Source organism: Drosophila busckii, chromosome X (genome assembly GCF_011750605.1).
Source record: "Drosophila busckii strain San Diego stock center, stock number 13000-0081.31 chromosome X, ASM1175060v1, whole genome shotgun sequence".
NCBI classification, from domain to species: Eukaryota; Metazoa; Arthropoda; class Insecta; order Diptera; family Drosophilidae; genus Drosophila; species Drosophila busckii.
Genome location: NC_046608.1, coordinates 7,191,973 through 7,218,905, shown reverse-complemented (window position 1 = coordinate 7,218,905; position 26,933 = coordinate 7,191,973). Strand labels below are relative to the sequence as shown.

Here is a 26,933-nt window from a genome sequence, read left to right as displayed (position 1 = left end):
ATCAAGCTCTCTCTCACTCACACTCACACATAGTGCTGTTGAACACTGTTTTCGTAATTGAATCGCTGCTCGTTTCGATCGTTCAAAACAAATTGCATTTGCCGATTAAAATCGAATCGAATTACATCTCTACTTTAGTTCACATTCGTAAAATGGCGTCGGAGGTAGCGGTTGAACAACAAGACCAAGAATTTGTAAGTGTATAAACAAAGAATTGTTGAAACAATTGTATATGCTGGCAAGCTGACACACACCCTAAAGATTGTGCAAAGTTATGAGAGTGCTAAGGCCGCTGAGCAATAATTAAACATAAAAACTACATGCGTGCTGTTTCTAACTGGACAAGTGTATGCGTGCGTATGCTATTGCTTGCATGCGTATGTGTGTGTTGTTTGTTTGTGTGTGTATTGAGTGATTTGAGCTTGCGTGTGTGTTGCAATGTGTTTCAGCGGTATTTCGGCAATTGTGCACACAATTATTCGACTCATAAATACAGATTAATGTATGGCACATACAAATGTCACAAGCACACACACACACATTAATACATCTCTATGCATAAAGTTTGTTGTTGTTTTCGTTGTTATGCTCTATTAGCACGTGTCAATTGAATATGAGCTGCCGTGCAACTCAATCTCCAAGTGAATTCCGATGCATTATCTTGTTATCAAACAATAACAACAAGCGTTCTCCACCAAAAGCACAAACGTATCTTTTTCTTTCTATTTTTTTCTTGTTCGTGTGTGTGTGTGTAGCAAGTGGTTGCTCTTATTCTTGCTGTTGCTGCTGCTGCAATGTATTGTATTTACAGTAGGGAAAGTGATTTCCGCTATTGTTGTTGTTGTTGCTGCAGTTGCAGTTGCTGCAATTTACAGTGCCTGCCAAACGGTGCCAAGCAAAAACCGGTTCTGCTGAGCTGGCGCAACTGAAGATCTTTGCGCTGCTGCGCTCAATGCATACAACACTAACTAACTGGCTGGCTGGCAGCTGTGCCAAATTTTCAACTGACCAGCATATCCTCCGCCGCAGCTCCCTCATTGCTATCTTCTGCTTCAAGTTTTGCGCAGTTTTTGAAATGCATTGACTTCCTCCAGCTGATGCAAAGTTCATTGTTTGCTTAATCGCAGCAGCAGCAGCAGCTACACAAATGTAAATGTGTGCGGCGGCTGAGGCTGACCTTGCATACTAAGAGCTGCAAGAAAATTCCAATAGGCACACACACACATCAAGCAAACATATTTGATCATTTCTATTGAGCGCTCTGTTTGCTTGACGTGTGCTCCTTTATTTGTTTATTATTTGTTTAAGGCGCCATTCATTCAAGTTCCGTTCCATTGAAGTGCCTTTCATTTGAATTTCGTTTGTTGATCTACTTAATTGGTGCGAACCAGATTTTCCAATTATATTTTTGGTTTTCTTAAGTCGCAATTTAATTCATCTCAAGCATAGAAATTCAATGAAATAATTAATTTGATAAATGTTAACAACCCAAGCTCTCTGGAGGCGTCACAAAAGATTAGAACAATTCCCATAAGATGACTGGGGGTGTGGACCCCTATTTTTAAATATACATTAAGATCTTCAATACATTAATATAAATAATCTCAAAGTGCTTATATAAAGAGAATTATAAAAAGAGCAATTTACCAATAACAATGCCAACAATGTGCATGTCTGAGCTGTATGGTTATGAAATATTATTGTCCCATTGCAGTTGACTTATTTACAGACGTCGTCGTCGCTTCATTGTTGTTATTGTTGTTTATCCTTGTGCGCGGACTCTGAACCCAGCAAAAAAATATAAATTGCTGTACCCCGCCCCTAACAAAATCGAGTACAGGCCAAAATACAGTACAATAACCTTATTGTTGGCAAGGCTCAAGGGTGGGTGGGTGGTGGTGGTGGTGGTTGGGTGTTGTTAGTGTGTGTGTGTGCCTGTTGCAGTGACTCGCTTTTCATTTCATTTCACTGACTGACTGACTGACTGGCTTTCTCATTTGCGTTGATTAGGCCGCAAAAGTGCGCTCGTCGGTGATAACAACAATGACTTTCATTAAAAGCAAAACAAATCACTGTATTCTATGTACAAACATATATATATATATATATATATATAACATGCACTGTATGCAGCAAACATATATGTATATATAGCTGTAAATAGGCCAACGCTATCGCTAGCAAAACCCACGACGACGACGACGAACTACAACAATAGGCACACCACAAGACAACCTACAAACAAAAATATATACTATTAAATATGGAGAGAGAAAAAAAGTTAAAAAGAAAAAAATTAAAATAGAGCACGTTCTGTCCGACTGTTGGGACTGTGCGCTTGGGAAGCCTTTGAAGCTGTTTCCAGGGGCCCCCAATGCTTAGATACCTAGGCAAAAGGTGGGCAAAAAATAAACAACAAGGCGCAGCAAAGTGTGTCTAAAGCACAGTCAGTTGTAATTATTTCGCTGTTAACAAATGTTGTATTTAAATGAAACAAACCTTGTTAAATGCGCAAGTAAATGTTTGCAGTCCCTTTGGCGATTATATGCTGCATATATATATATTTATGTATATAGCTAAACACTCATACTCTGCGCTGCTCTACTTGTATATATCAGCTTTGCACCTATTTATAGCGCATACCTATATAATTTTGATATTTTTGTTGCTTTTGCGTTGTACTTTGCAATTGGGAGTGCAGTTTAGCTTGGCTGTTGCCATATTGTTTAATATATTAAATGATTGTGTGCATAAAGCGAGCGATTAGCTTATAACTGAAGTAATTAATATTGCAGTTTATTTTGGGCATAATTCAAACATGTTGGCAGTATAATTTTAGAAATCAGATCACTAATCAGTTCAATAATAATAAGTTTGTATGCAGCGGTTTTAAATAATTCTGCACAGCTTTTAAAATATAAACTGCAATAACGTACTTAAGAGATTTGCAGCTTAAATATTAAGCATACGCCGCGTATTGTTTTTAAATTACAATATAATTGGCTTCCACGTAAGAATATTTGCATATTTGATGCTATAAGTGGCTTACACCCACAAACTTTGCTTAAGCCTTAAGTGCCTAACTTGGCATTTAACCGGGTCAACTCTCTACCTAAAAATAAACTTACGTACGTAATTGTTTTTACGTACGCATTTTCTATTTATTTATACATAATTAGACACCACAGAGCGCGCGTCTGCGGATTAGACTGTAAGCGAGCGAATGTTAAGTGTTATATATATATAAATATATATGTTTATATACTACTACGTGTCTATGTATATTTGTATTATGATTACTGCTGGTTTGCGTACTTTTTATGCCAATCGCAGGTTGTTGAACTCCCACATGTGACCGACCGGCCGAGTGGCTCTCGGAGACTGCTTCCTTGCTCTTCTCCGCTCTGGTCTGCTCTGCTGTTGCTTCCACAATGGTTTCATCGTCTTCAACTTGATGCGCTTAATCGCTGCTTTGACTGCTGCTCGGCTGCTGCTGCTGTTGATGTCGAGAGCTTTTTGTTTTCCTTTTGTTTGTGTTTTTGGGCTCAAGCTGCGGCTCATCTGCTTTCTAACGCTTTCGTTAGCGTTTTGTTCTCGACCAAAGCAGCAGCATATGCTATGTGGCCCCCATGTATTGTATCTAATGTTTTATTTCCGCTGCTTGCTGCTTGTTCTGTTCATCATCAACTTGTCTCTCTGCTCATGGTCGTCGTGCTTAAGTCTTTGTTGCAATATCTGCAACTAAATTGCATTTTGTTTGCATATGCCATGACCCCGCGGGTTCAGTCGCAGCTACTAAAACAATTATTTTAACACTTTCTTTCTAATGCCAGCGGGGCTTTCAAAAAGAAATTTATGCTCACATATGTATATGTTTATACATAGTAGAGTTGAAAGAACTTTCAATACATATAGCCCAAACTATTATCAACGCTTGGCCATGCCTATTATTGTTGTTGGCCATTGCCTCGTCTTTTTTTTTTTGATTGGTTTGACCAATTTACATTGTGAAAAGAAATAAGTTTGCTTGTTTATTTTTTGCTTGCTGCCCATTTTATATTTTTGCTTAGAGCTTTTCTTTTGCCCTACATTGCGGGCCCGTTGCCGGCAGTTAATTAAAGCGTGGCCGTTAGCTTTCATTGTTAGAGCGGCCCGAGCTTAGAGTCTCTAAGCAACATTGCAAATAACTTTTAATACCAAATGCAGTGCAATTTCATCAAGCTTTGTGCTCTCTGCGGCTTAATTAACTTTTACTTGAACATAGCTTTTCATACACTTGGACAACGTTTAAACAAAATACCAAAGGGTATGTCAAAAGTATGTGAGCAAGCTTTATTTATATGCGACTAATGCTAGACAAAGTGTATTGAGCAGTTGGCTGCGCTTGTTTTTGTATTTTGTAATTGCGAATTGCTGCTGCAGCTGCTTGCATAATTGTTTACAAGTTGGCTAAATTGTCACATCATGTTGTTGCCACAAAATAATTCCCCATATATATTTATTTATTTTTTTTGGTTTACTTGCGTAACCGGGGAGACCCACTAATCCCATTCGGATCACTTTCTAAGTAGGTTGCTGCTGTGCCTCACTCTCTGCCAATTCCCGCCTGTAAAATTTACAGATAAAACTTGTTTCGAGAGGTTTTTGTGTGACAAAGCTTATACAAATTATATGATTTCTTTTTCAGGCTGATTTGAATGAGATGAAAAATCATTCAATAGAAAGTTTTCAACATGCTGCATGCGTATAAATAAACATACGAGGGCGGTTTCGCAAACTAATGAGAATATATATAATAATTTATGTTACATTTCATTAAACAATTTAGAGTTGTATAAACCTTCAAACCAAAACTTTAGTAAAAGAAAAATTAATCAATATAATAATCATTTCGTATTTATATATCGAACACACCTCGCTTATTTTCTGTATAAATAATTTATATGTATTGGCTTTGTAGTGGGGATATGCCTGATGGCAAAGCCTGTCACGCCTGTCGCTTTAAGCGCCGATCGTTTTAAGAAAGCGTCATAATTATAACAATAACAATAATCATGCGCAAAATCTGTAGAAAAGCAAAACCAAAAAGCTCGCAAGAGAAATTTCTTTATATTTATTTTATATTTCAACGCTCTGGCGCTGCGACACATGAAGCGAAATTCCTCAACACTTTCTTAAGAATTCGTAAGATAAAATAAAGTTAGACAGCAAGAGCGAGTGTGTGTGTGTGTGAGAGAGAGCGCGCGACTGCGAGTGCATAAACATAAATTAAGTAAAGCACAAAAGCTGCTCAGCGGCGGCGACGGCGGCTGCGACAGCGGCTTAGTGCGCAGTCAGGCGCATACTTGACTTTTGACTTCAGTACAAAAGGCGCTTTAATTTACGCACACACAGACAGACAAACTGTTATAAGCGTATGCGCTTTGTATGTTTGTATATGCAAATTATAATTTATTTAATTGAAATGCCTATTAAATGCAACAGCAAAACGCAAACTGTAAGCTAACAGCCTGACTAAAGACTAAAGCCTTACATTAACATGCGGCTTACGCTCTCTTAAGCTCTCTTGCTGCGCTCTCGCTCTCTTTTTTTAAATGGCTGACATTGATCCGTGTGAGTGGCAGCAAGAGCAATAACAGCAATAACAACAACAACAAGAGTAAGTGAGGTGAGGCCTGCGCAGACTATTTTGTTTTTTCTTCTTCTGGTAACTGCGCTGCTGCTGCTGCGCCACGCGCTCTGTTTACGTTATGGAGCTTGGGAGGGGGCTTGCTTTAACTCTAGCTGCTGTTGAGCGTGTGTGTGTGTGTGTGTAGTTTTATTTTTTTTTTTTCTGGAGCGGCATTAAGGTGAAAATCTTCCCAAGACACTGCTGCTGGCCCGTAGCAGCGTCACGTACGTCGCTGTCGCTGTCTGTGTGTGTGTGTGTGCTGCTACTGCTTGCTGCCTGTTGCTTGTTTGCTGCTTGCTGTTTGCCGTTGCCTGACCCAACATCAGTTGTCGTCAGCGTCGCAGCCGCGTCGCGCGTTGTTCCATCGTAACTTGAGAGCTCTAAATATTGCGTTTTTTGTTTGGTGATCAGTGCTCCAAAGTGCGTGTGTGTTTTTCGAAGCTTTAACTAGCTGTAAATGTAAACAAATTATAATTTTGTATAATGTGTGTGCAGCACTCTATGTGAAAATGACGCCTTGTCAGGATAAACAAGCTGCAGCAGCCAACGATTATGATAATGCCAAAGAGTACAATTGTCATCGGCGTCTGCTGCTCAACATAGCCAAGGTGCGCGCTCTCTGCTCTTTATCTCCCTCTCTCTGCTGCTTTGTTCACTACACTTTCCTTTGCTCCTTTGCCTTTTCCTTTGCCGCGGTCTGTCTGTCTCTTTGTATTTGTTGCTGTCAGTCGCAGCTTACTTTGATTTTGATTTTGACTTGACTTGCAGCTTACCCACCTTTTGTGCTTTGCCTAGTCTCCACATCAATTGCAGCCACTGTAGTTTTGTTTTGTGCCTTTGCGTCTATTTATAGACACGCTTCATTGCTGTTTTCTTGTTGTGCCTCCTTTTCTTAAATGCTCTCGTTGTTGTTGTTGTTCTTGCTCTTGCCTTTGTGCTTCAACTTTTATTAACTCATCTCAGTCGTTGTAGGTTCTTACATCTTTTGTAGTTTCTTTCGCTTTGCTATAACTACACACATATAGATGTGTGTGTGTGTGTGCCTTTGAGAAAGCTAGTTATAGCTAGCTGATTTATTTATATATTCTAGCGCTTAACTTTTTGTTAGTTAAAGCTTTTGTAAACAAGTTTATTAAATCCAGTTAAGCTGCAAGTGATAAACACATTATTCAACGTTAAGCTTTTCTCTCTGTACTTAAGCCGGAGAAATTATTTCAACTACTTACTTTTGTTTGTTAAAGACTATTATTTATTATATGCTTAGCTATTTGCATAATAGGCAATCAAGTGAACATTAAATAACTTTCGCAAAAAGCAGATTTCTATACATTTTCTATTTTTACTCGAATTTAATTTAGAATTTCTGATTTGAAAAATGATAGAAACTGATAAAACATTCATAGAAATTGATATTTCGAATTAAAAGTTATTTAATTGTTGAAAACTAAAATATGAACTAATACAATCACTTTTAGTTCTGTTTTATTTAATTATTACTAGTCAAGAATTAAAGAGTTGGAATTTCACAAATTGTAGCAATTTAATTGAAACCACAGTTGCTTGGCTGATTGGCAGATGCAAAGCTTATTATTATTACTATTATTATATAGCAGCTTAGGTATATTATTTCACGTTTAAATTTAGTGCCTTGCCTAGCTGCAAATTGCAATTCACACGATCACGTTTCGTTTCTGATTAATCAGAATGTAATAAATGTATGTGATCACGGCTAATCGTTGATGGCATGACAAGCAAATGATAGCCGATTGAACGAGTGTCTGTACATATGTTCATGGCCTGATCTTGTATATAAATAATTATTACATACTTGATTACTCATGCCACAAAGAGAATTTTCTTGTTGCACAGTTAAGATGGCTTTGGTTTAGTTTAGTTGCGCTTAAGGCAACAACGGAAACGGATATGTGTCATTGTTAATGGCTAATTTAAACAAATTTCTATACGCAATGTGCTTTGTTTAATCATTTATTTGCTTAAACATGTTTTATGTTCAGCAATTGTTTAATTTATTAGTTTTATTTTTGCAATACTTTTTAAATTATGCATTTAAAGTTGAGCTTAACATTTCTACCGATTTCAACTCGAGATTGGTTCGTCGAAATAACACGGAATGACGCATTGTTTCTCTGTATAAACATTTAGGTACATAATCACCTTTTGTTGCTACACTAAGAGAAAAGTAAGCCAAGTAAATGTGTTTTTCAGTTTTGCACTTACTATCGCTTTTAACTAGTTTTATTCTTGGGCGTAATATGAAAATGCAAAAGCTTAAGCTTCGCACGTACGCAAAGCGAAAAAAACATCAAACAAAATGAAGAAAGCAAGAATTAAAGAAAGAAAACAAAAAGATGATTTATAATAATCAAGTTCCGTTTTGCAAACAGGTTCTTGCAGTAGATAAAAAGTAAAAGAAGTTAAAAGCAAATAAAAACCAGCACGCAATTAAAATTGAAGGCAGCCAACTATTAAATACACTTTATATAGAAAAAGTTAAGCTTAATTTGCTTTTAATAAGAGTTGAAGTTCAGTAAAAATCTTAATTTAACAATAAAAAATATAAAAACCTTAAGCTTAACATTAAATATTTTGAGCTACAAAATTTGGCATAGCTTATACTCTTTCTTTTATATATATATAATTAATTATTTAAAGCTTAAAATTTAATAGGTTGAGTTACAACATTTAGCATGCCTAAGAGTTAAGAAATTACAAAAGAAAATATAAATAATACTGATGACTAGCTTATGCCTCAACTATGATCGTTCTTATATGGAAAGATCTCTTCCGCTCTGGCTCTTTCTCTTACTCACTCCGCTTAAATTGCATATTGCCGCTGCTGCGGCTTCTGTACTTCCCTTTGTTACATTTGAGCCACGTTGCTTAACGTTGGCTAACGACGTTTCAACATACACATTTGTTTTTATGGCTGTTGCTGATGCCGTCGTCGACGTCAAACTCTCGGCCGCTTTGCTGCTGACACATGGACACAAAACAGGCAACGCCGACCAAAAATGTCTATGACTCAATTTATCGGAATGCCACAGAGCGGCGGCAGTGTCAGTGTCACCAAAGCCAAAATCGCAGCCCAAACTGTAAGCGCGCTTCTTAGAATTTTGTCCATAACCCTTAGTCAAGTCGTCAGCCAGGCAAGCGGCTAGCATTACTTAAAGCCGTGTTTACGCTGCAGTTCAATACAAGTTCGTTGCCTGCCACTAATAGTGCTGACAACATATTGAAAAAAAAAAAGCTAAAACAAATAATTGAACATTTAATAAACCAAGGGATTTAATATATTTATACTCAACACATTGCAGCACACGCTTGTGGCATAAAATGGTGAAAAAAACATAAAAGATACTTGCATTTTTTTCGCTACACAAATATTTACATTTAATTGAAATTGAAAAAACGTTCGCTCGTTGCTTTATGAAAATATTTTTCGCCAAAAAAAAAAAGCTTAATCAGCCAGCACTGAGCGCAACTAGTCATCAAAGCAGCGACGCGACGCAGCGCAGTCGACTGCAGTTTGCTATCAGCAGAGTTTTTTTTTGTTTCGTTTTCGAACGATCTCGCAGTCGCTGTTGCCGTCGCCGTCGCCGTCGCCGTCGACTGCGACGCGTGTTCTTTGCTGTTTCAGTAATGAAAGATACTTTGAACGAGTCACAACGCGTGTATTGATCCAAGTGCAGACCAGCGACTATATAAATTATATATATATAGAGATATATTTTTTGTTTGTTATTGTGAATTAATTGTGAAAATGGTGCATCTATATCAGCGTCGACGCAATCGCGAACAGGTGTGTTGCTGCCCCACCCACCCTGCCAGTGCCACCCACAACAACTCAGCTATTGCTGTCTCTGTCTATTGAGCTGCTGCCGCTCGTGTTATGCATTTTGATGAACTAATCAAAGCGCTTCAATGAATGAATGAATGAATGTATGAATGGCTTATAGGAAGTAAAGCTTAAGCACGTGTCTGAGCTTAAACCTTGCTGCTAGTTTTGAAATTTCAGTGCTCTGCTTTCATATTTTTGTCAATATATCAGTTGACCGAATGAATTCGTAGAAAATTACTACAGTTGAGAGCCATTAGCCATTGCCATTAGCATTCGCTGTAATTGGCATTGCAACGAAACTTCAAGCAGCTTAACGCTTCACTAAGCGTTGCCATATGTTTGCAGAAAAATTTCCCATAAGCTGCTTGTCGTTGAATTTTGAATTTTGAATTTTCATGGCATTAACAGACATACATATTAAGTTCAGCTTTATTATATTTTTCTTTATTAAAAAATTCATTTCCTGTCACATATTTTGTTTTTGCTCTCTGTGTCAGCATCGCGCTTATCAATACAGCGTTAATATATATATTTCATACAAGATTCAAATTAGTGCAGCAGCAGAAATTTCACATGAAAATGAATTCTGATACTTTCGCGTGTGTAATAGAAAAAATGTGAATTATTGTGAATTTATGTTATTGAACTATGTTCTTGGTATTTGTTGAAGTGAATACGCAGGCGAAATGCGGCTTGTCACAGCAAAAAAAGCATCAAAATATTTATTACAAGCAGCAATGTTGTTAATCATTTTTACAGCATTTTGTGCAATCAAATGCTTTGAGTCAGGCAATATATACATTATGCTTATGTTCTGCCCTTTTCTATAATTAAATTTTGAGTATAGATTTCGAGCTTTTAGTTTGAAGTGCAGCAATTAAGACGCTGGCCCAACCTATGACCTTTTTTTATAGCAAAGCTGAGTGCAGCTGTATTTTGTTGCTATTAAAAGCAATTATTTAAATTATTAATTGTACATAATGTCGTAATTCATTGTTCAGAAAGTCATAGCAGCAACTATAATAATCAAAGACTTGCTTCAAATTTATATTATCAAAAAATGAAAATAAAAGCAGTTTGTTTGTTAAGCTTAAATAAATAAAACTGTTCAATAATTAAATTCGAATTTTAACATAAATGCTGCCAGCTTATGGTTTTAATGCAATTAATTTGTAGATTATATTTTATATATGAGCAGCGCTCTAGTTTTCATTATTTAGGAATTTAATTTCAAAGAACCGAACTGTGGTCAGCGCCAATCTTTTGAACATACTTGACCCAATTTCAATGCCAGCCATACATACATTGTATATTTATATTTATTTATTGCCACTAAGCATTTATTCACGTTTTTGCCTTATTAATTTTTATTGTTTCTGTTTTTTTTTTTTTTTTCTTTTGCGCTTTGGCCAATTTGCGCTTTCATCCACAGGCTGTTAAACAATTCATTGATCTCTGCAACAATTTGGGCGCTAACTGCAGCACAGCAGCCTTCACAGCATCCCCCTCCAACGGCGCCAACGCCAATAATTTTAATACCAATTCACAACAACAACAACAACAACAACAGCAGCAGCAGCAGCAGCAGCAGCAACATCATCAACAACAACAAATAGAGCCGCAATCATTGTCAGTAGCGTCAGTTTCATCATCAGCATTGCCTCCCATACGACGTCATATCTCACATACGACAGCTGTTAAGTTTTTATATGCTCGCAAGTTTGATATAGACCGCGCCGTCTCGCTCTTTGAGCAGCATGAGCAGATACGCCAAAGGGAGTTTCTCTACGACATCAATCCGGATGTGGAGCCACTGCGCTCCGAGCTGCAAACGGGCAAATTTACCATATTGGTAAGCACTGCAGCTGCACTGAAGCAACAATTAATTGCATTTTATATGTTTTTTTTTATATTTGATTTGCGCTCACCTTTGATTGCAGCCTGCTCGCACTTCGAGTGGCGCAGCTATTGCCGTCTTTACGGCCAATCGACACAGTCCCTTGTGCGCCTCACATACAACAACGCTGCAAGGAATTGTTTACCAACTCGACTGCGCACTGCAGGACAATGAGACACAGCGTGCGGGCCTTGTGTTCATCTACGATATGAGCGGCTCCAAATATTCCAATTTCGATTACGATCTGTCGCAAAAGATTCTCACATTGCTCAAGGTAAGCAAAGTAATTAAATTATTGCAGCCAGTGCGTTGCTGTTGCTTATTGCTCAGCTTTATTATTGTTTCAATTAACAGTGCGCATTTAATTGCAAAAGTCAATGGCAACAGTGCTTGCAATTAGCATCTAATAATCTAATTTTATGTATAAATAACTGTGCTTAGCGCAGCTTTAAATATAGCATATGTTTATGTTAATAACTTAAGCCGATTAGTAACTGCATTTAGTTTGCGCTTGGTTCAATTCCCATTGAGTATACGCACTTCCTAGAAGTAGGCAACAGTTTTTTTTTTAGCTAAGTCGCAGACTCAAGCAATGCACAGTGGGAGGTTTTATATGTTTTTGTGGCAATATTTTAGGCATGAAAGTAAAAAGATATAGAATAGTGTGTAAAAACAAATTTATTTAATTAATTAATATTAAAGAGACATGCTTAATAATTTAATAGATTATATTTATGGCCATGAACTGCATGAAATTATATTGTGCTATTGCAAACTTGGCTCAACAGCTAATTGCAATTTTAGCTTTTTGCCCATTCCGTTGAAACATAAACTGTCTGCGTTGTCTTTATTTATAGCAAAAGATCTGCTGCTATTATTATGACCACTTACCTATAAAGTCAAAAAGCATAACCAAAGTTGATTTTGGTTTTTTTTTTGTGCTGTCTGTTCTTCAAGCTGAACAAATTTGTGTTTGGTTATGTCTCGCTGCGTATTCGGGTCATATGTCATATTTATCAAAAGGCCAAATGCGCGCTATGCAGCAAAAGTTTTGAGCATGACCTGCTGCTGTCATTCACGAACAGCTGCTGACTAGCGATATATATATATATATATATATATAAGTAGGTTCTCTGATTAGCACAAACCCCAGTTAACTGATGCTTTGCACGCACACGCACACACACACACATACGCAATAACAAAAGAGCACTCGGCTCGGAAATCCTTCTTCGAGCAGCAGCAGCAGCAGCAGCAGCAACAACTCAACGGAAGTAGTTAAACATAATAATCAGCAGCGGCGCTCTAACAATGCCCTGCTCTAGACTTATGCTCATATACATATGTATATATGCTGTATATATATGCATATATTTTTACATAAGCAGCTACGCCTACGAATGCGAGCTAAAGCTGTGTGGGTTTTACTTAAGTCACTGCCACCCCCCCTCGCTGGCCCCTTACGCTGTTTACGCCCACGCAGTAACTAGTAACTAAATCATCATGCTATTTATACGCTTTACAAATTTTTGGGTATCTCGATTAGCTTAAGCCAAATATAACGTATACGCATCAGCTAAGGCTTAGCTGATTTAAGGGCTATTAAGAAAAATTGCAGTACGATCGATTAGTTTGAACTTCAGGCCTACTTTTGCTTAAGCTAATAAAATGCACTATTTATGCACTTTCGACATTTATAAAGCGTATCTGCAAGTTGTGTATCTGCTACAAGTCGATTGCACTATATAAAAAAAAGTAACAAAGTGTACAACAGTTTGTCAGCATTAGAAAAAGTAACTAAAGTGCTCAAGTGCCTATGGAAATTTCTCCCATATTTCTTTGCTTTGTTTATTGCCGTAATGCGTTTTGCCCTCAAGCAACAACAACAATAGTCAAGCAATTGCTCTTTTGCCTGTTTTTGCGTATTTCATTCAGTTTTCATGTATAACTTTTTTCTCAAACCCGAATTTGAATACCATAAAAGCACGCACACACACACACACACACACACGCATACTTATGCGCACCGGCTTATAGTGATCATCAATGAAAAGAGCAGGTGATATATTTGCATACACTTTGATATTTTTATAGTAAGCGCAAAAGGGTAGCGCAAAGTGTTGGAACTGGCCATAAATAATATTCAACAGCTGTAGAACTTTATACAGCTTAATTTATATGTAGCTACTAACTAGAACATTTTGATACGCTTTGTTTTAAATTCAGAGCACATTGAAAAGTTTGATGTATTTTCAACGCCAGTCAAATTGTTTAATATATGCAAATTAAAATTAAAGTATATTAATTAGTTGGCTGCATCCGAAATTTACTTTTTTATATACAAACATGTTTGCCAGCGCACAAACACTTAAAAATCAAAACGCACAGCAAAACAACAACAAAAGTTTAGCAATGAAATAATTTGCGTGGGCAATCGCAGCTGAGAGGGAGAGAGAGCGACAATGCCAAGAGAGCGAGAGAGCAGCGGCAAGTCTATGTGGGTGTGAGCATGAGCAAGAGCGCGCGAGTAGGCAAAAGCGCAAAGTGGAATTTTAAGCATGACAAGGGAAGTAGCAAACACACACACATACACACAGAAACAAATGAGCAAATACAAGTAAGAAAGCGCGCACAGTGTGACAACGATCGTTTTATTGTAGAGACGTATGAGCAATGCAAAGATTTTGTAAATATTACTCATACGCATAAATATTAACAAAAGTATTAAAACAGCCTTTGTTATTTTTTATTAAACTTAAAGCAACAATTTTTAGTAACACGATCGTAGCAAACGTAAAACATCTGCTAAGTACAAAGACACACACACACACGTAGCCACAGGTAAGCAGCAGTTTCAACATATTTTCACTCTCGTTTTTGTTCTTTTCTTTACGCGTTCGTTGCTCACTCTCAGCTGTTGCGCTCTCTCACGCGCTCTCAAGTCGGCGTCGTCGTCGCTCTCTCTCTGTGGCTATCGCTATCGCTATCTTGTGCTTGATTAACTAATTCAGTTGACGAGTTCTATTCGAACGTAATAGATTGATTATAAGAAGCCAAAAGCGAATAAAAAAACGTGCGTGTTCATTCGTTCGTTGAGTTTTTACTACGTTCTATTCGAAATTTATGTGCCCCGCTGCTATATAAAACTTTCAATGTACGTACGTTAGCAGAAAAAAAAAAAACAAAAATATTCTCTAGTTAGTAACACACAGACAGACAGACAGACAAACACGCTGCGGTAACAAGCTAACGGTCTAAAGTTGATTAATTGCTAGCAGCAACAACAACAAAAGCGTTAAGATAGTTATATATTTATTTTGTTGGCTCGCGAGATAACTGCAACTGAAATCAGTTTCGTTTTGTCTATAGCAGTTTTTTTTTTTTTTTTTTGATATATTGTTATTTTTAGTGTATGCGGGAAAGTGTGTTTATATATAGCGTATAATATATATATATATATGCATATATATATATATATTCTCATTCATTGTTAAATATATATTGCGTTTAAATAATTTCGTTTTATTTTTACAACGTATGCGTTGCCTTTAGCTTTAGCTTGTCTTTTGTTGATGTTTGTTGTTGTTGCTCTTATTGTTGTTACTGTCTGACATTGACGCAAATGTTGTGGCGATTTCTGTGTGTGTGTGTGTGTGAGTTGTTTTTGAACTTAAAATGCAAATTCAAAGTCAACAAAAATAAAAATTATACAGCGCGCTCAATTTGTTGGCACTACATTTTTATTGTACAAATATATAGACGGACATACGGACTGACAGACAGACAGACAGACAGACAGCTGTATGTAAGTTACTGTTTGTTTGCTTTATTCAAGTTCAATTGTACAATTGAAAACGAGTTTTCACTTGCTGTTTGAATTTCCGCGATTCAAATTTTCGAAACGCGGCAACGTGGGCGCCAATGTCAAAAAATGATGAGACAACAAATTCAATGTTACGCCTCCAGCTAGAGATCTTAAGTTTGTAACGGCTATTCGCAAAAAAGCAAACAGTCTGGCAACGCCAGCCAAGCCAAGCTAAGCAGCTGCAATAAAAATGCAACCATGCAATTATGCCAAAATATATAAATGCGGCCTAAGCTACCCCTAAGACTCACGCATACACTTTCACTCTTTGCCACCCTCGCGTGCGCTCTCTCTCTCGCTCTTGCTCTCTCTCAGCAACCCTTAAGCGCTGGCTCTAACTTGTGACCAGGGTGGCCAAATTTGTAACCAAAAGCGTGCCACTAGGTTTTACGCTCTCTCTCGCGCGCTCTCTCTCTCTCTCTCTTGCCAGCTGCGTTGGCGTTAGTGCTTAGTCTGGTGGTTGCTGAGCACAGCAGCGACGACGACGACGACGGCGACGTCTGCTGGTCAGACATGCGTCTGCGCTGACGTTTTCGCCGCTGTTAACAGTCACGGCAGAGGGCTAAACAGACAGACGTTGCTCAGCTTTCAGTTTTCGACGACGACGCGCTGCAAACAAAACTTAATGTTCATTTTAATTGAATAAATAAAAAGCGTAAACTCAGTAAACTGCGATATAAACATGCATATTTTTTAAAACAATTTTTTTTTTTGTTGTTCTGTGCGTGTGTGTGTGTGTGTCACAAAGTTTAAGTTAAAAGCCCGAGCAGGCTAATAAACAATTTACTAAAAAAAAACAAGAGAAAAGAACGCAACTGTGTTTGTGTATGCGGTAAGTGTGTGTGTATCCAGTTGTATGTGCTGTAAATTTATATGCATGTGTGTGTGTGTCCATGTGTGTGTTGTTTAATAGACAAGCAAACATGTGCAGCTAACAATCTTTTGTTGTTCTAAGCCAAAGTTAGAGCTAAAGTATCTACAAGTGTAGAAACAATTAAAGCAAAGAAGAAAAAAAATTCAAGTCGCGACGCCGACGCCGACGCCGCTGCTGCCCCCGCTGCGTCGTTGTTTCTATTTTAGTTAATTAAAGAATTGCAGTAAATTGTGTAAACTTCAATTGTGTAACCAACAAACAAAACAAAAGCACATTATATAAACAATAACAGCAGCAGCAAGAAACACAAAAAAATTGCACATTTTGCTCTCAGCGTTTTTTTTTGTCACAGCTGCTGTGACTTACTGTGTATTTTGTTTGATTGTTGTTGCATTTAATTGCTGCCAAAATAGCAACAATTACAGCTATGCGTATATAGTATTAAACAATTGGCAGCAGCAGCATCAACTGAGCTGCTGCTAATTATTGTAACTGCACTTTTGATGCTTAGCGTAGGCGTAGGCAACAATTTACTATATTTAATTTAGATTTTTGCACTATAATTAGTCTAAAATTTGTTGAATTATGCAAATCTTAAATCACAGTGTGACAAATCGCAGCACAGTGTGATTAATTATAGTCAACTCTTAAATTAAAAACAGAGACTGATGCTGGAACAGCCAAAGCCCAAGCGTATTAGTTATTAGTCATGCTTAGGATTTGGCAACATGAATGAATATTTCAGCTATTGTTTAAATAGTTGAAGCAAATATCAAGTGCAAGCAACAACAAAAACAACAACAAGAAATTTCGAAAACTATTAGCCCAATGTTGAATGAAATCAGCGCACAGCTGCCCTCTGGCTTATCGATTTTGTTGTCAGTCAGTTGAGTGTAGACTATAGCCGACTAGCGTTTACACTAACTAATTGCTTATTAGCTTTTGATGATGTGCGTTTGCTTCGTTTCTTTATTTTTGCCTTTTTAGGGCCAAGAGAGCGACAATGACGACGACGAAATTCGTTTCATGCCCAAAGTCGGCGACAAGCTTTAAAACGCTTTACCTATTTTGGCCATGCCTAATTTCACATATTTATAAATACATATGTACACAAGTCGAATTGTTGTTGTTGTTGTTGTTGTTGCAGCACTCCCATATGTCATGTCATATGTACAGCGAGCGCTCTCAGATTGTTTATCCAGTGTTGTTGTTGTTGTTGTTGAGCTTAAGACATTTCTTATTCATTTGCCATTATGCAAAGTGGCCAAAAGCCCATGCGGCGTATGCTTAATGTACGAAATGTAATTGTTTTTGAACTCAGCCAGCTGCGCTAGACTCTATACAGTTATTTTTAGTATTCAATTTAAATAATAAAGCAGCTTTGATACAATAAATTCAGTTTAGGTCAATGCATTATAAATTTAGCTGGCAGCAAACAAAACAAAAACATTTAATACAAATCGCTAGCTGAGCTGAGATGAGCGCCTAACTATTTTATAGCTAGCACGATCTGTTTAGCTCGCAGATCTGCGCTTAGCTATAAAATAGTGAAGCTTGCAGCATATTTAATTAAACAAACTGCATTTGTTGTTGTTTTTCGCAGCAGCTAAATATTTGTGTTTGTCTTTAAAGCAGTTTGTGCTGTTTTTGCAGCTGTTTGGCTAAGCTGCAGCTAAAGCTTTCCATTAATTAGCAGCCAGCCAGTGGTAATTACTGCTGGTCACCCTAAACTCACACACACACACACACGCACACGCATAGAAATGCAGAGAGAGAAAACAATAATGAAATGCCGGCAACAATTAACAGTTAGACTTATTGCATGCAAAGGCACGTAGCTGCAACAATGAGCTTGGGGGCGTGGCAGGCGTAGAGTTTGGGGACGTTTCGTTACGCTTTGGAGTGCAGCCACTTGTCGCGCGCCCTCTGTTTACTCAAGCTTGAGTTTTGACTTGTTTTTCTTTTCAAGGCTCAATTGGCAGCAGCAGCACAATAAATGTGTGTGTGTGTGTGTGTGTGTGTGCTGTCAATTGCTTTAATAATGATTATATCAAGCTGCTTGCAGCTGTTTTATTATTTGCAGGTGCGCAGCTGTTGTTGATTACACGGCGTATACGCAATTTATTATTAATATAGTTAGTTATTGGGCAGCAACAAATCGTTACGACAAAGTTTTCATTTTCTCTTGACTGTTTTCCAACTTTTCCTTCGAAAAAAGGACTCAACTATTTGCTGAAATGCGTGGGCATTTAAAATTCATATATTTGCAATTAGCAGCCAGATGAATTGCATTTGATTGAAGCTTTATTTATATGTAAACTACTCGAGGGTTTTCCACTGAAAATGCTTGCACATTTACACGGAATTAGCTCAAACACACACACACACACACACACACACACACACAGCTGTAAATTGAAGCACATAGCTTTGCTTTGCTGTAGTGAAGCGAAGCTCGAGCGAGTGTTTTTTTTTTTAATAAATAATTGTGCAAACTTTCGCTTGACTAAATGCGTTGCCTACTTTACAGCGCTCGAGCTGAAGCCTTGAACTAAAATAAACTTGTGGTCGCACACACACACACACACACACAGAGCTCGCAGCAAAGTTCAGCAGATAACACACAGTCAGAGTCCCATGATGCAATCGCATTTTAATTGGAAACTAAAAGAGCAAAGCTGGGCAAAGCAGTTTTTTATAGAATTCATTAGTGCGCAGCTTTTCCAGGAATTCATTTTGCATTGATGTAAATGAACAAGTTCTAATCGCGCGTAAGGTAACTTAGCATAAGCTGCTAACTGTTAACTAAGTTGCAGCCCCTTCCTTGCTTCGCTTGTTCACATGCCTTGCGTCTTTGCTGCTGACCTTAATCTCTTTGTGCATTGCTCTGACCACTAAACAGTGAGTAAACAACGTTGACACGGTAACGAATACTTTTGCCTGCACCTGTGTGTGTGTGTGTGTGTGTGTGTGTGTGTGTGTGTGTGAATGGAGATTGCAATCGAGCTGTAGCAATCGTTGCAAAGATTCAGCAGCAGCAGCAGCAACGTCGCCATTTGCCTTTTTTTCCACAAAATGGCCGCAATGCAATTTCCATTCTCAACACACTATACTATATTTATTTTCTGCTAGCAACTGGGTGAAGGTTGCTGCAGCAGTTCGACAGACGACAGACAGACAGGCAGACAGACAGACAGGCAAGCAAGCAAGCAAGCACAGACTTGTTTGTACATGTTCCCAAACACGTTCGCTAAACAAAATTAATGTGGCGCTCGCTCCGGCGCTTATTTTCCCCATACACTTTGACAGTTATTATTATATGTTACAAAAGTGTAGCTTACAATTGTTATAGAAACATGTGCGTCAAGATTTCAGCGCTAGTTGCAGCCAATTTGCTATATGCAGCTAGTCAAAGTCAAAGGCATTTTCCTGTCTGTATGAGCAGCAAGATCTCGGCAATTATTTTTGCTAACGACACACAATTTGTTTGCTTTGCACATACGCAATACGCACTCAATGCAAAGTGTTCCAATAGACACGTGCGACTGTATGAGCGGCGAAATCTCAGCAATCATAACAACTAGCGTCGAACTAATTGCGCATGCAGTTACTGCTTTGCATCTTTTCAACGCATCACAAGTGTATTGAGCAGTTTGACTGCGCACTTGCAATTATTATTTTCTCGCTGCTCGTTTAAGCAGCAAACAGCTCAAAGCTCATGCACGCGCATATTGTGCAGACATATATATATGCTATATGCTGTACATTTGCCATGAAGCGCCTGCCTACGCAATGCGGCTCCAATTATTTGTGTTGTGGGTAGATTTTTAGTCGGAAAAATACACTCCATTCAATTTCTATATTTAGCCAGAGCTTGTTGTTGCTTTTTAATGAGCTGCGCGTTAACGAAGCAGCAGCTAAATTTAGTATAAGGTGCAGGCTTGCTAATTGCAAAGGATGCATTCTAACTAAAGCTGCTGTTAGCTTCATGGAAATTTATTATTTTGAAGGTGCTGCCAAGTATTGAATTGAAGGCTCCACATAGATTCATAGCTAGAACTGCAGGCCAATTAATATGCTTATAGCAAAATCAATTATAAAAACAATGCAATGCAAAGTGTATTGAAATATTTGTAGTTGGCCTCTCATTTGGCTGAAATTGAAATTGGTTGTGCTCTTGGCCATTTGCAGCTTTTACTTTTATGCGTTTGATTATTAAAACATTTGTTTGAGCAAATGAAAGCGCGCCCACATAAATTCCGCAATGATAACAAGCGGGCGTATGTGTGTGTAGCCAGGTTAACAAGTGTGTGTGTGTGTGTGACCCAATGTCGGCCCTCAAGCGTGGGCTATTCACATATATACATATATATGTATATATGTCTGCTTGTAATTAATTGGCAAACATGCGATACACAGATAACGCCAACAATTGTTGTAATTATTATTAAATTGTTGTTGTTTGGCTTTGAATGAATTTTATATTAAATTGCTTGACTTTTTTTCTCTCTCTGTAATTTGCAGGGCGGCTATCCGGCGCGATTGAAGAAGGTGCTGATTGTGACGGCGCCGTTGTGGTTCAAGGCGCCCTTTAAGATCCTGCGCCTGTTTGTGCGCGAGAAGCTGCGCGAGCGAGTGTTCACTGTATCGGTGCCGCAGTTGTCGTTGCACGTGCCGCGCAAGGCGCTCCCATTGCATTTGGGCGGCACGCTGTTAGTCGATCACGCCACATGGTTGCTGCATTGCCGCCGCTCGATGACGAACCGTGAAGACGAACTGCTTGCCAACATTGTGGGCAGCGTGGCAGCCCCACAGCAGCCCCAGCTGCTCACCAACGGCACCAACACCACCAGCGCCACCACCATCATCAGTGCCGTGCATCAGCTGGCGGACAGCAACACAACTGTCGTCACCGTCAGCGGCAGTGGCGAGCAGCAGCCCACACCAGCAACAGTTGCTGGCACCTCTAACAACTCGGCCACGCAGCAGCAGCAGCAGCAGCAACAGCAGCAGCAGCCGGCGGAGCCCAATGAGAACATCACAATTAATGGCTTGAGTCCCAGTCATCGCGCTACTGTTGCCGCCGCCGCCGCCGCCGCCGCCGGCACTCAACTCAAACTCAATACAAGCGACAGTCAAGTGGCTGCTGCCTCAGCAGCAAGCGGCGCAGCAACGGCAACGGCAACAGCAACACAAACAGTCAATGGCAGCGGCGTTGCACGCACGGCCAGCGGCAATCCCGCCGAGTTCTGGTCCGAGAATCCGCCCAGCAGCGCCTCATCCGGCTTTAGCGACGACGATAGTCTAGCTGGCCAGGAAGGCGATCCCAAGACAATCGAAATGATTGTGCAAATGGTCAAGGATCTGGGACACCAAGGTCTGATCAAGGAGTATGCGGACATCAGGAATCGTGCGCCCGAGGGCACATTTCTGCATGCGCGGTAAGTAAAAGCTGCAATGGAATGGGAGACTTCGAGTTCGAGTTGGACTCACGTACGCTCAAAAAATAGTAAGCGGGGCATGAGCTCTACTCCAAAGTATATTAAAGAGTTGGGCAACTTTACGCTATGCTTGCTTATCTTATTAAATTAACTGCAGTAAATCATAGCTAGAGATTTATAAATTATTTTAGATAAGCATTTATATAGTTGAAATGATAAGAGACTTAAAAATTGAACGAGGCTTTTAATTAAAATGTGCGATAAATTCAATTTTACTTAGTAACTAGTTCAAATACTTTGCCCAATGATAAAAGTCTTAAGAATAATATAAATATTTACTTTAGTCTGAATACCATTTAATTTATAACTTTCCCTTTCGTTCAGCATGCGCAACAACTTGACCAAAAATCGTTATACAGATGTCCTATGCTATGATCACAGTCGTGTGGTGCTGGCACGCGACGAGGATGAGGACGAGCTCTCCGATTACATAAATGCGAATTTTGTCGATGGCTACAAACAGAAGAATGCATATATTTCAACTCAAGGTACAGTACAGTGGTCTCAACTCATATGAGACAAACCCTAATTGCTAATTGATTATTTTATGGACACAGGTCCATTACCAAAGACATCCCAGGACTTTTGGCGCATGATCTGGGAGCAACATTGTTTAGTTATAGTGATGACGACGCGCGTCATGGAGCGCGGGCGTGTTAAGTGCGGCCAATATTGGGAGACGACTGAAGAGACAACCTTAGAGTTTGGAAATTACCAAGTGCGAACAATTAGCGTTGAGTGCAATGAGGACTATACGGTTGCATCGCTAGAATTAAAGAATCTAAAGGTGCATAGAGCTGCCAACAAGTGCAAATTAATTACGCTAACTCTTTTACTTTCTCTCGCAGACTGACGAAATTCGCAATGTGTCACATTGGCAGTTCACCAGCTGGCCGGACTATGGTGTGCCCAGCACTGCCATGGCCATGTTAAACTTTCTGCAAAAGGTGCGGGACAAGCAGGCACAGCTGGTGCGCGCTCTGGGCGACACCTGGGCCGGACATCCGCGCGGTCCGCCCATTGTGGTGCACTGCAGCGCTGGCATTGGACGCACAGGTGAGTGCCAATGGCTGTTAACTCAAACATTTCACATTAATAATGTTTTTCTTTTCTCCCTTAGGCACATTTATAACGCTGGACATTTGCATATCGCGGCTGGAGGATGTGGGCACGGCAGATATACGCGGCACCGTTGAGAAGATTCGCTCCCAGCGCGCCTATTCCATACAAATGCCGGATCAGTACGTCTTTTGCCACTTGGCGCTCATCGAGTACGCCTACTCACGTGGCATGCTCCAGACCGTCGACTTGGCTGGCTTCGATGAGCGGGAACAGGAATCCGATTAAGCAACAAATCTAACCACAACAACAACAACAACAACACATCTTGTATACAGTTTATATATATTCGAAAGTAATGCTATTTAAATCTATTTTTTTTTTTTTTTAATTGTATTTTATACTTTTCGATGCGCTTTAATTGTAATTTTAAATTTGACGATAACTTATTCTTAAACAAAATTGTAATTCTTGTATTAGAACCTTTACGTTTACTCTAATATAATACCAATATTTCTTTTAAACGAAACATACCAACAATTATATTAAGTATGGACACTTGGAGTGTCCACCAATGATGAATGATGAAATTTAGCAATGTTGATTTTCTGGTAAATGTAGAAGTGTGCGTTTTTTTTTTTTTATTATTTAATAATTATTTATGTGTACTCCTGAGATGCAATCTACAATTGTGTGTAACTGTATAATTCTACAAAATAGATATGCATATAAATATATATATATATGTGTATACGATATATAGCGAAAGAAAACACTTATATAACTGCACATTTGTCTATATGTATTTAATGTAATGTACGTAATTAATGAATATGTAAAATGAATTCTTTTGTATTATGTTTAAACGTGTGCGTGTTTTTGATTATTATTATTATCATCATTACATTTTTTTTTTTGTATACCATGATTAATGTTTAATTAACATGAATTGTAAAGTACATTTATTTAAATTAAATTTAAAATTAAACATATATAAACTAGTTGAAAGTAAATGTGCATAAAACAAAAGAATTAGTATAAATCAAATGCTAAAAACAAAAACACAATGACGACGCCGACGTTGCGCAATGCAATTGAGAAGAAAATCAAATAAATGTAACAATTAAAAACAAAACATTCAAATGTTTAATTAACAAAAGTTAACGATGCTACCATACATGAATACATAACATAAACAAAACAAAAACACGGCCAAGTACAACGAATTGAATTGAAAACAAGCTCCAAAGTATGAAAAACCGTCCGAACCAAAGGGCTAAGCTTGAAGATATGAAACTGTTTACTTAGGCGCAAGGTCACGGGATATGGCGAACAAAAACATTAATTATAATTGCAAAATGTGCATTTCCACATTACATTTTTTTTTTTATACATATATATATATATATATAGATATGTACTACCTAAATGTAAAAGATGTAAATGACATTTACGCAAATTGCTGCAAATTTCCTACAATCAACTAACTTATTAAACATATATAGAGACAGAATCTACAGAAAGTTACATAGCTCCATGCATACGATATATAGTATATACATATTTAATGAAAATACAGAATACAAATTTGTTAACATTATATTCAACTGTTGTTGCAAATAGCCGATGGATCCGTATAACTTAAAATAATTAAATAAATGCAGCATTTTCTCCAAAGTATTCTGAGCAGCAGAAGCAGCAGCAGCCACCCACCAGGCCTCTCCCGTCTAGAACCAAACTTAATAATTATAAAATACATAATTATATATATATAGAACAAAGTAAATAAATCAATTGCTTGGCAAGCAACAAACTAAAGTTTAAGCGTACGAAACGCATTTAAATGTATAATTAAACGAATTAGTTGATTCCCACTTTTGTTTGCTGTAATTTAATTTGTGCTGTCGTTTTTTAAAGTTAACATTTTGATCAAAAAAAAAAAAAAACTAAAAACTAAAATGAATAACATTTTGTATTAACTTTTTAGAATATAAAATGTATAAAAAATCAAAATGCGAATAACAATTGTATGTCCATTTAACAGTATTTTTGGTGCGAATTTAGTAACTTATTTACACACATAATTTGTTAACCGCACACACACACACACATACATACAAATAATAAATCTGTATATCATTAGGATGGTAAAAGCTGTGATCAACATAATGAAAATGAAAATGAAATGATGAATAGAAATTTTAGAACGAAAAGAAATTGTTTATTCTAACGCTTGCACATTAGGCGCGAAAAAAACTTAATATTAATAGCAAAGAAAAGAACGAAACAACAAAAGAAATTATGTACTACAAATAACAGTTTCCAATAGCAAATTGTCAGTAGCTTTTAGTCCTGCAACAAAAGCAAAAATAACAACCTATAACATTTTCAATTCTTTCAAAGGCCTTTGCGAGAAAGTTAGCAGAAGTAAGCAAAAGTACGATGAGATCTCTAATGTAGCTAAAGAATGTAGTGCTCTATTTGAAGCTCTCCAGTAAAAAACTACCATACATAATACTCTATTTTTTTATATTGCTTGATATTGAGATCAAAGTGTCTATTCATACACAACTAAATATTTATGCATAGCTGTATATAAAAGCAAAAGCGTCAACGTCAAAATGTAAATTCTTTTTTGGCATTAGCTAAGCAGCTGCAACAAATTGTAATGAATTTATTTAAATTGATTTATATATATTTATACATGCATATACATATATGTATATATATTTATATATAGATATGTGTATGTAATATGAATGTAACTATAATATTAATAGTTCAACCGAATTAATTTAGGCAAAATTTCTTCAAGAGTAACGTATTATTAGATATATGTATACATAGGTCCAACTACAGCTGATCCTGAGCCGCCCCCAAGCAAGCTCAGCTCAATCTTCGTAGTCAGGCAAAGCTTTTTTTTAACGCGTCGTCGGGCCTTGCAAATTTGAAGTACAATATTTTTTTGAGTTCAGACTTTAGGCTTTGGAAAAGCTTTTGCTGCGCTTTTACAGCACAGCTATAGATGGATATAAGGACCACCCTCCACTCCAACTCCCACACACCAGCTGCACACATCATATATTAAAATACAGTCAAAGTCTTACAAAGTACTCTGCCGCACTCAAATTTCCTGCTATATATACATATTAAATACAAATTAAACACTTCCATTGCCCTGCTCAATATCTGTATAAAGCAGATATATATACATAAAGTATAGACATCCCAATCCGTTTTGACAAAAGTGCAGGCGGATAATTCAAATCGTTTATACATATATGTTATCATTTCATTAAAGCTGGAAAAAGATAAAAAAAAAAAAACAAAAGCATATAAAAATAATTAAATGTATGTCAAGCGAATTTCATTTGCTGAATAAAACAAAAAAGAAAACTATTACAACATAAAACAAAACAAAAATTAATTGTGTGCGAAATATAGAAAACACAAAATGTATGCGAAAGTTGTTTTTATTTTGGAACTTATGGGGCGCGAGACAAAATACTAACCAAATGGTTTTCTGCTGTTTTTAGGAAAAATCAAATTTTCAAAAGCTATAACTCAGCATCTAAGCTGAACTGCATTCAAATTTAGAAGTCTTAATATTGTCCATCATTTGAAAATAAACATTTGCTTACTTAAGTTGGTTTTTTAGTCATAACTCCGTCAACAAACATCCGATTGTGCAACTGTTTACTGTTGCATGCTCGTAAGGATGCTAGCAACAAAGTTGCATCATTAAATTTTGGATTTTGCAACTTTCGATTTTTGGCCATAAAACGTGATCATGAATTTAGTCAAAAAACCGAATCTCTTGGATTTTCTAAATTTGAATGCAGATCGCTAGCGACTCGTCCGGTGAGTGGTGCAAAGCAAAAAATTTTTAAAATGCGGCAGGATACGGCTGGGTTAAGGCTAATTTACTTTCAGGATTGGCTAGTGCAAAGCAGCTGCAAATTTGTTGCATACTTTTAGCTGCACAAATGCAGTTGGTTCGTAAAAATCCGCTGCATACCTTAAAGGGCTGCCAGGCACAGCAATCCTCTGAAGAAGTGGCCATATCTCGGCAGGATTGATGCACAAACAAATATATAGCCCAGTTATGAACAACATACATTATGATCTCATTAGATACCAAGTTGTTCTCAATATGTGTAAGACAGCGTTGAAAATGCTTTTGAAGTAAAAGGCTCACATTTATTAT

General features: G+C 37.7%; 1 protein-coding gene across 4 annotated transcripts; it reads left to right on the top strand.

The window, feature by feature from the left end:
• The first annotated feature begins 116 nt into the window (after positions 1–116).
• Positions 117–23,093, top strand: LOC108607039 (tyrosine-protein phosphatase non-receptor type 9). Of its 4 annotated transcripts, none has more exons than XM_017997636.1 (8): positions 117–194; positions 10,963–11,382; positions 11,471–11,701; positions 20,691–21,607; positions 21,992–22,155; positions 22,225–22,454; positions 22,516–22,723; positions 22,788–23,093. In XM_017997636.1, exons 1-8 carry the CDS (start codon positions 153–155, stop codon positions 23,012–23,014), a joined length of 2,439 nt encoding a protein of 812 aa, XP_017853125.1. In that variant the 5' UTR covers positions 117–152; the 3' UTR covers positions 23,015–23,093. The 4 variants fall into 4 exon arrangements, with proteins under 4 accessions (XP_017853125.1, XP_017853123.1, XP_017853126.1 ...); XM_017997634.1 differs by lacking the exon at positions 117–194 and adding an exon at positions 6,166–6,279; XM_017997637.1 differs by lacking the exon at positions 117–194 and adding an exon at positions 9,438–9,491.
• The last annotated feature ends 3,840 nt before the right edge of the window (positions 23,094–26,933 follow it).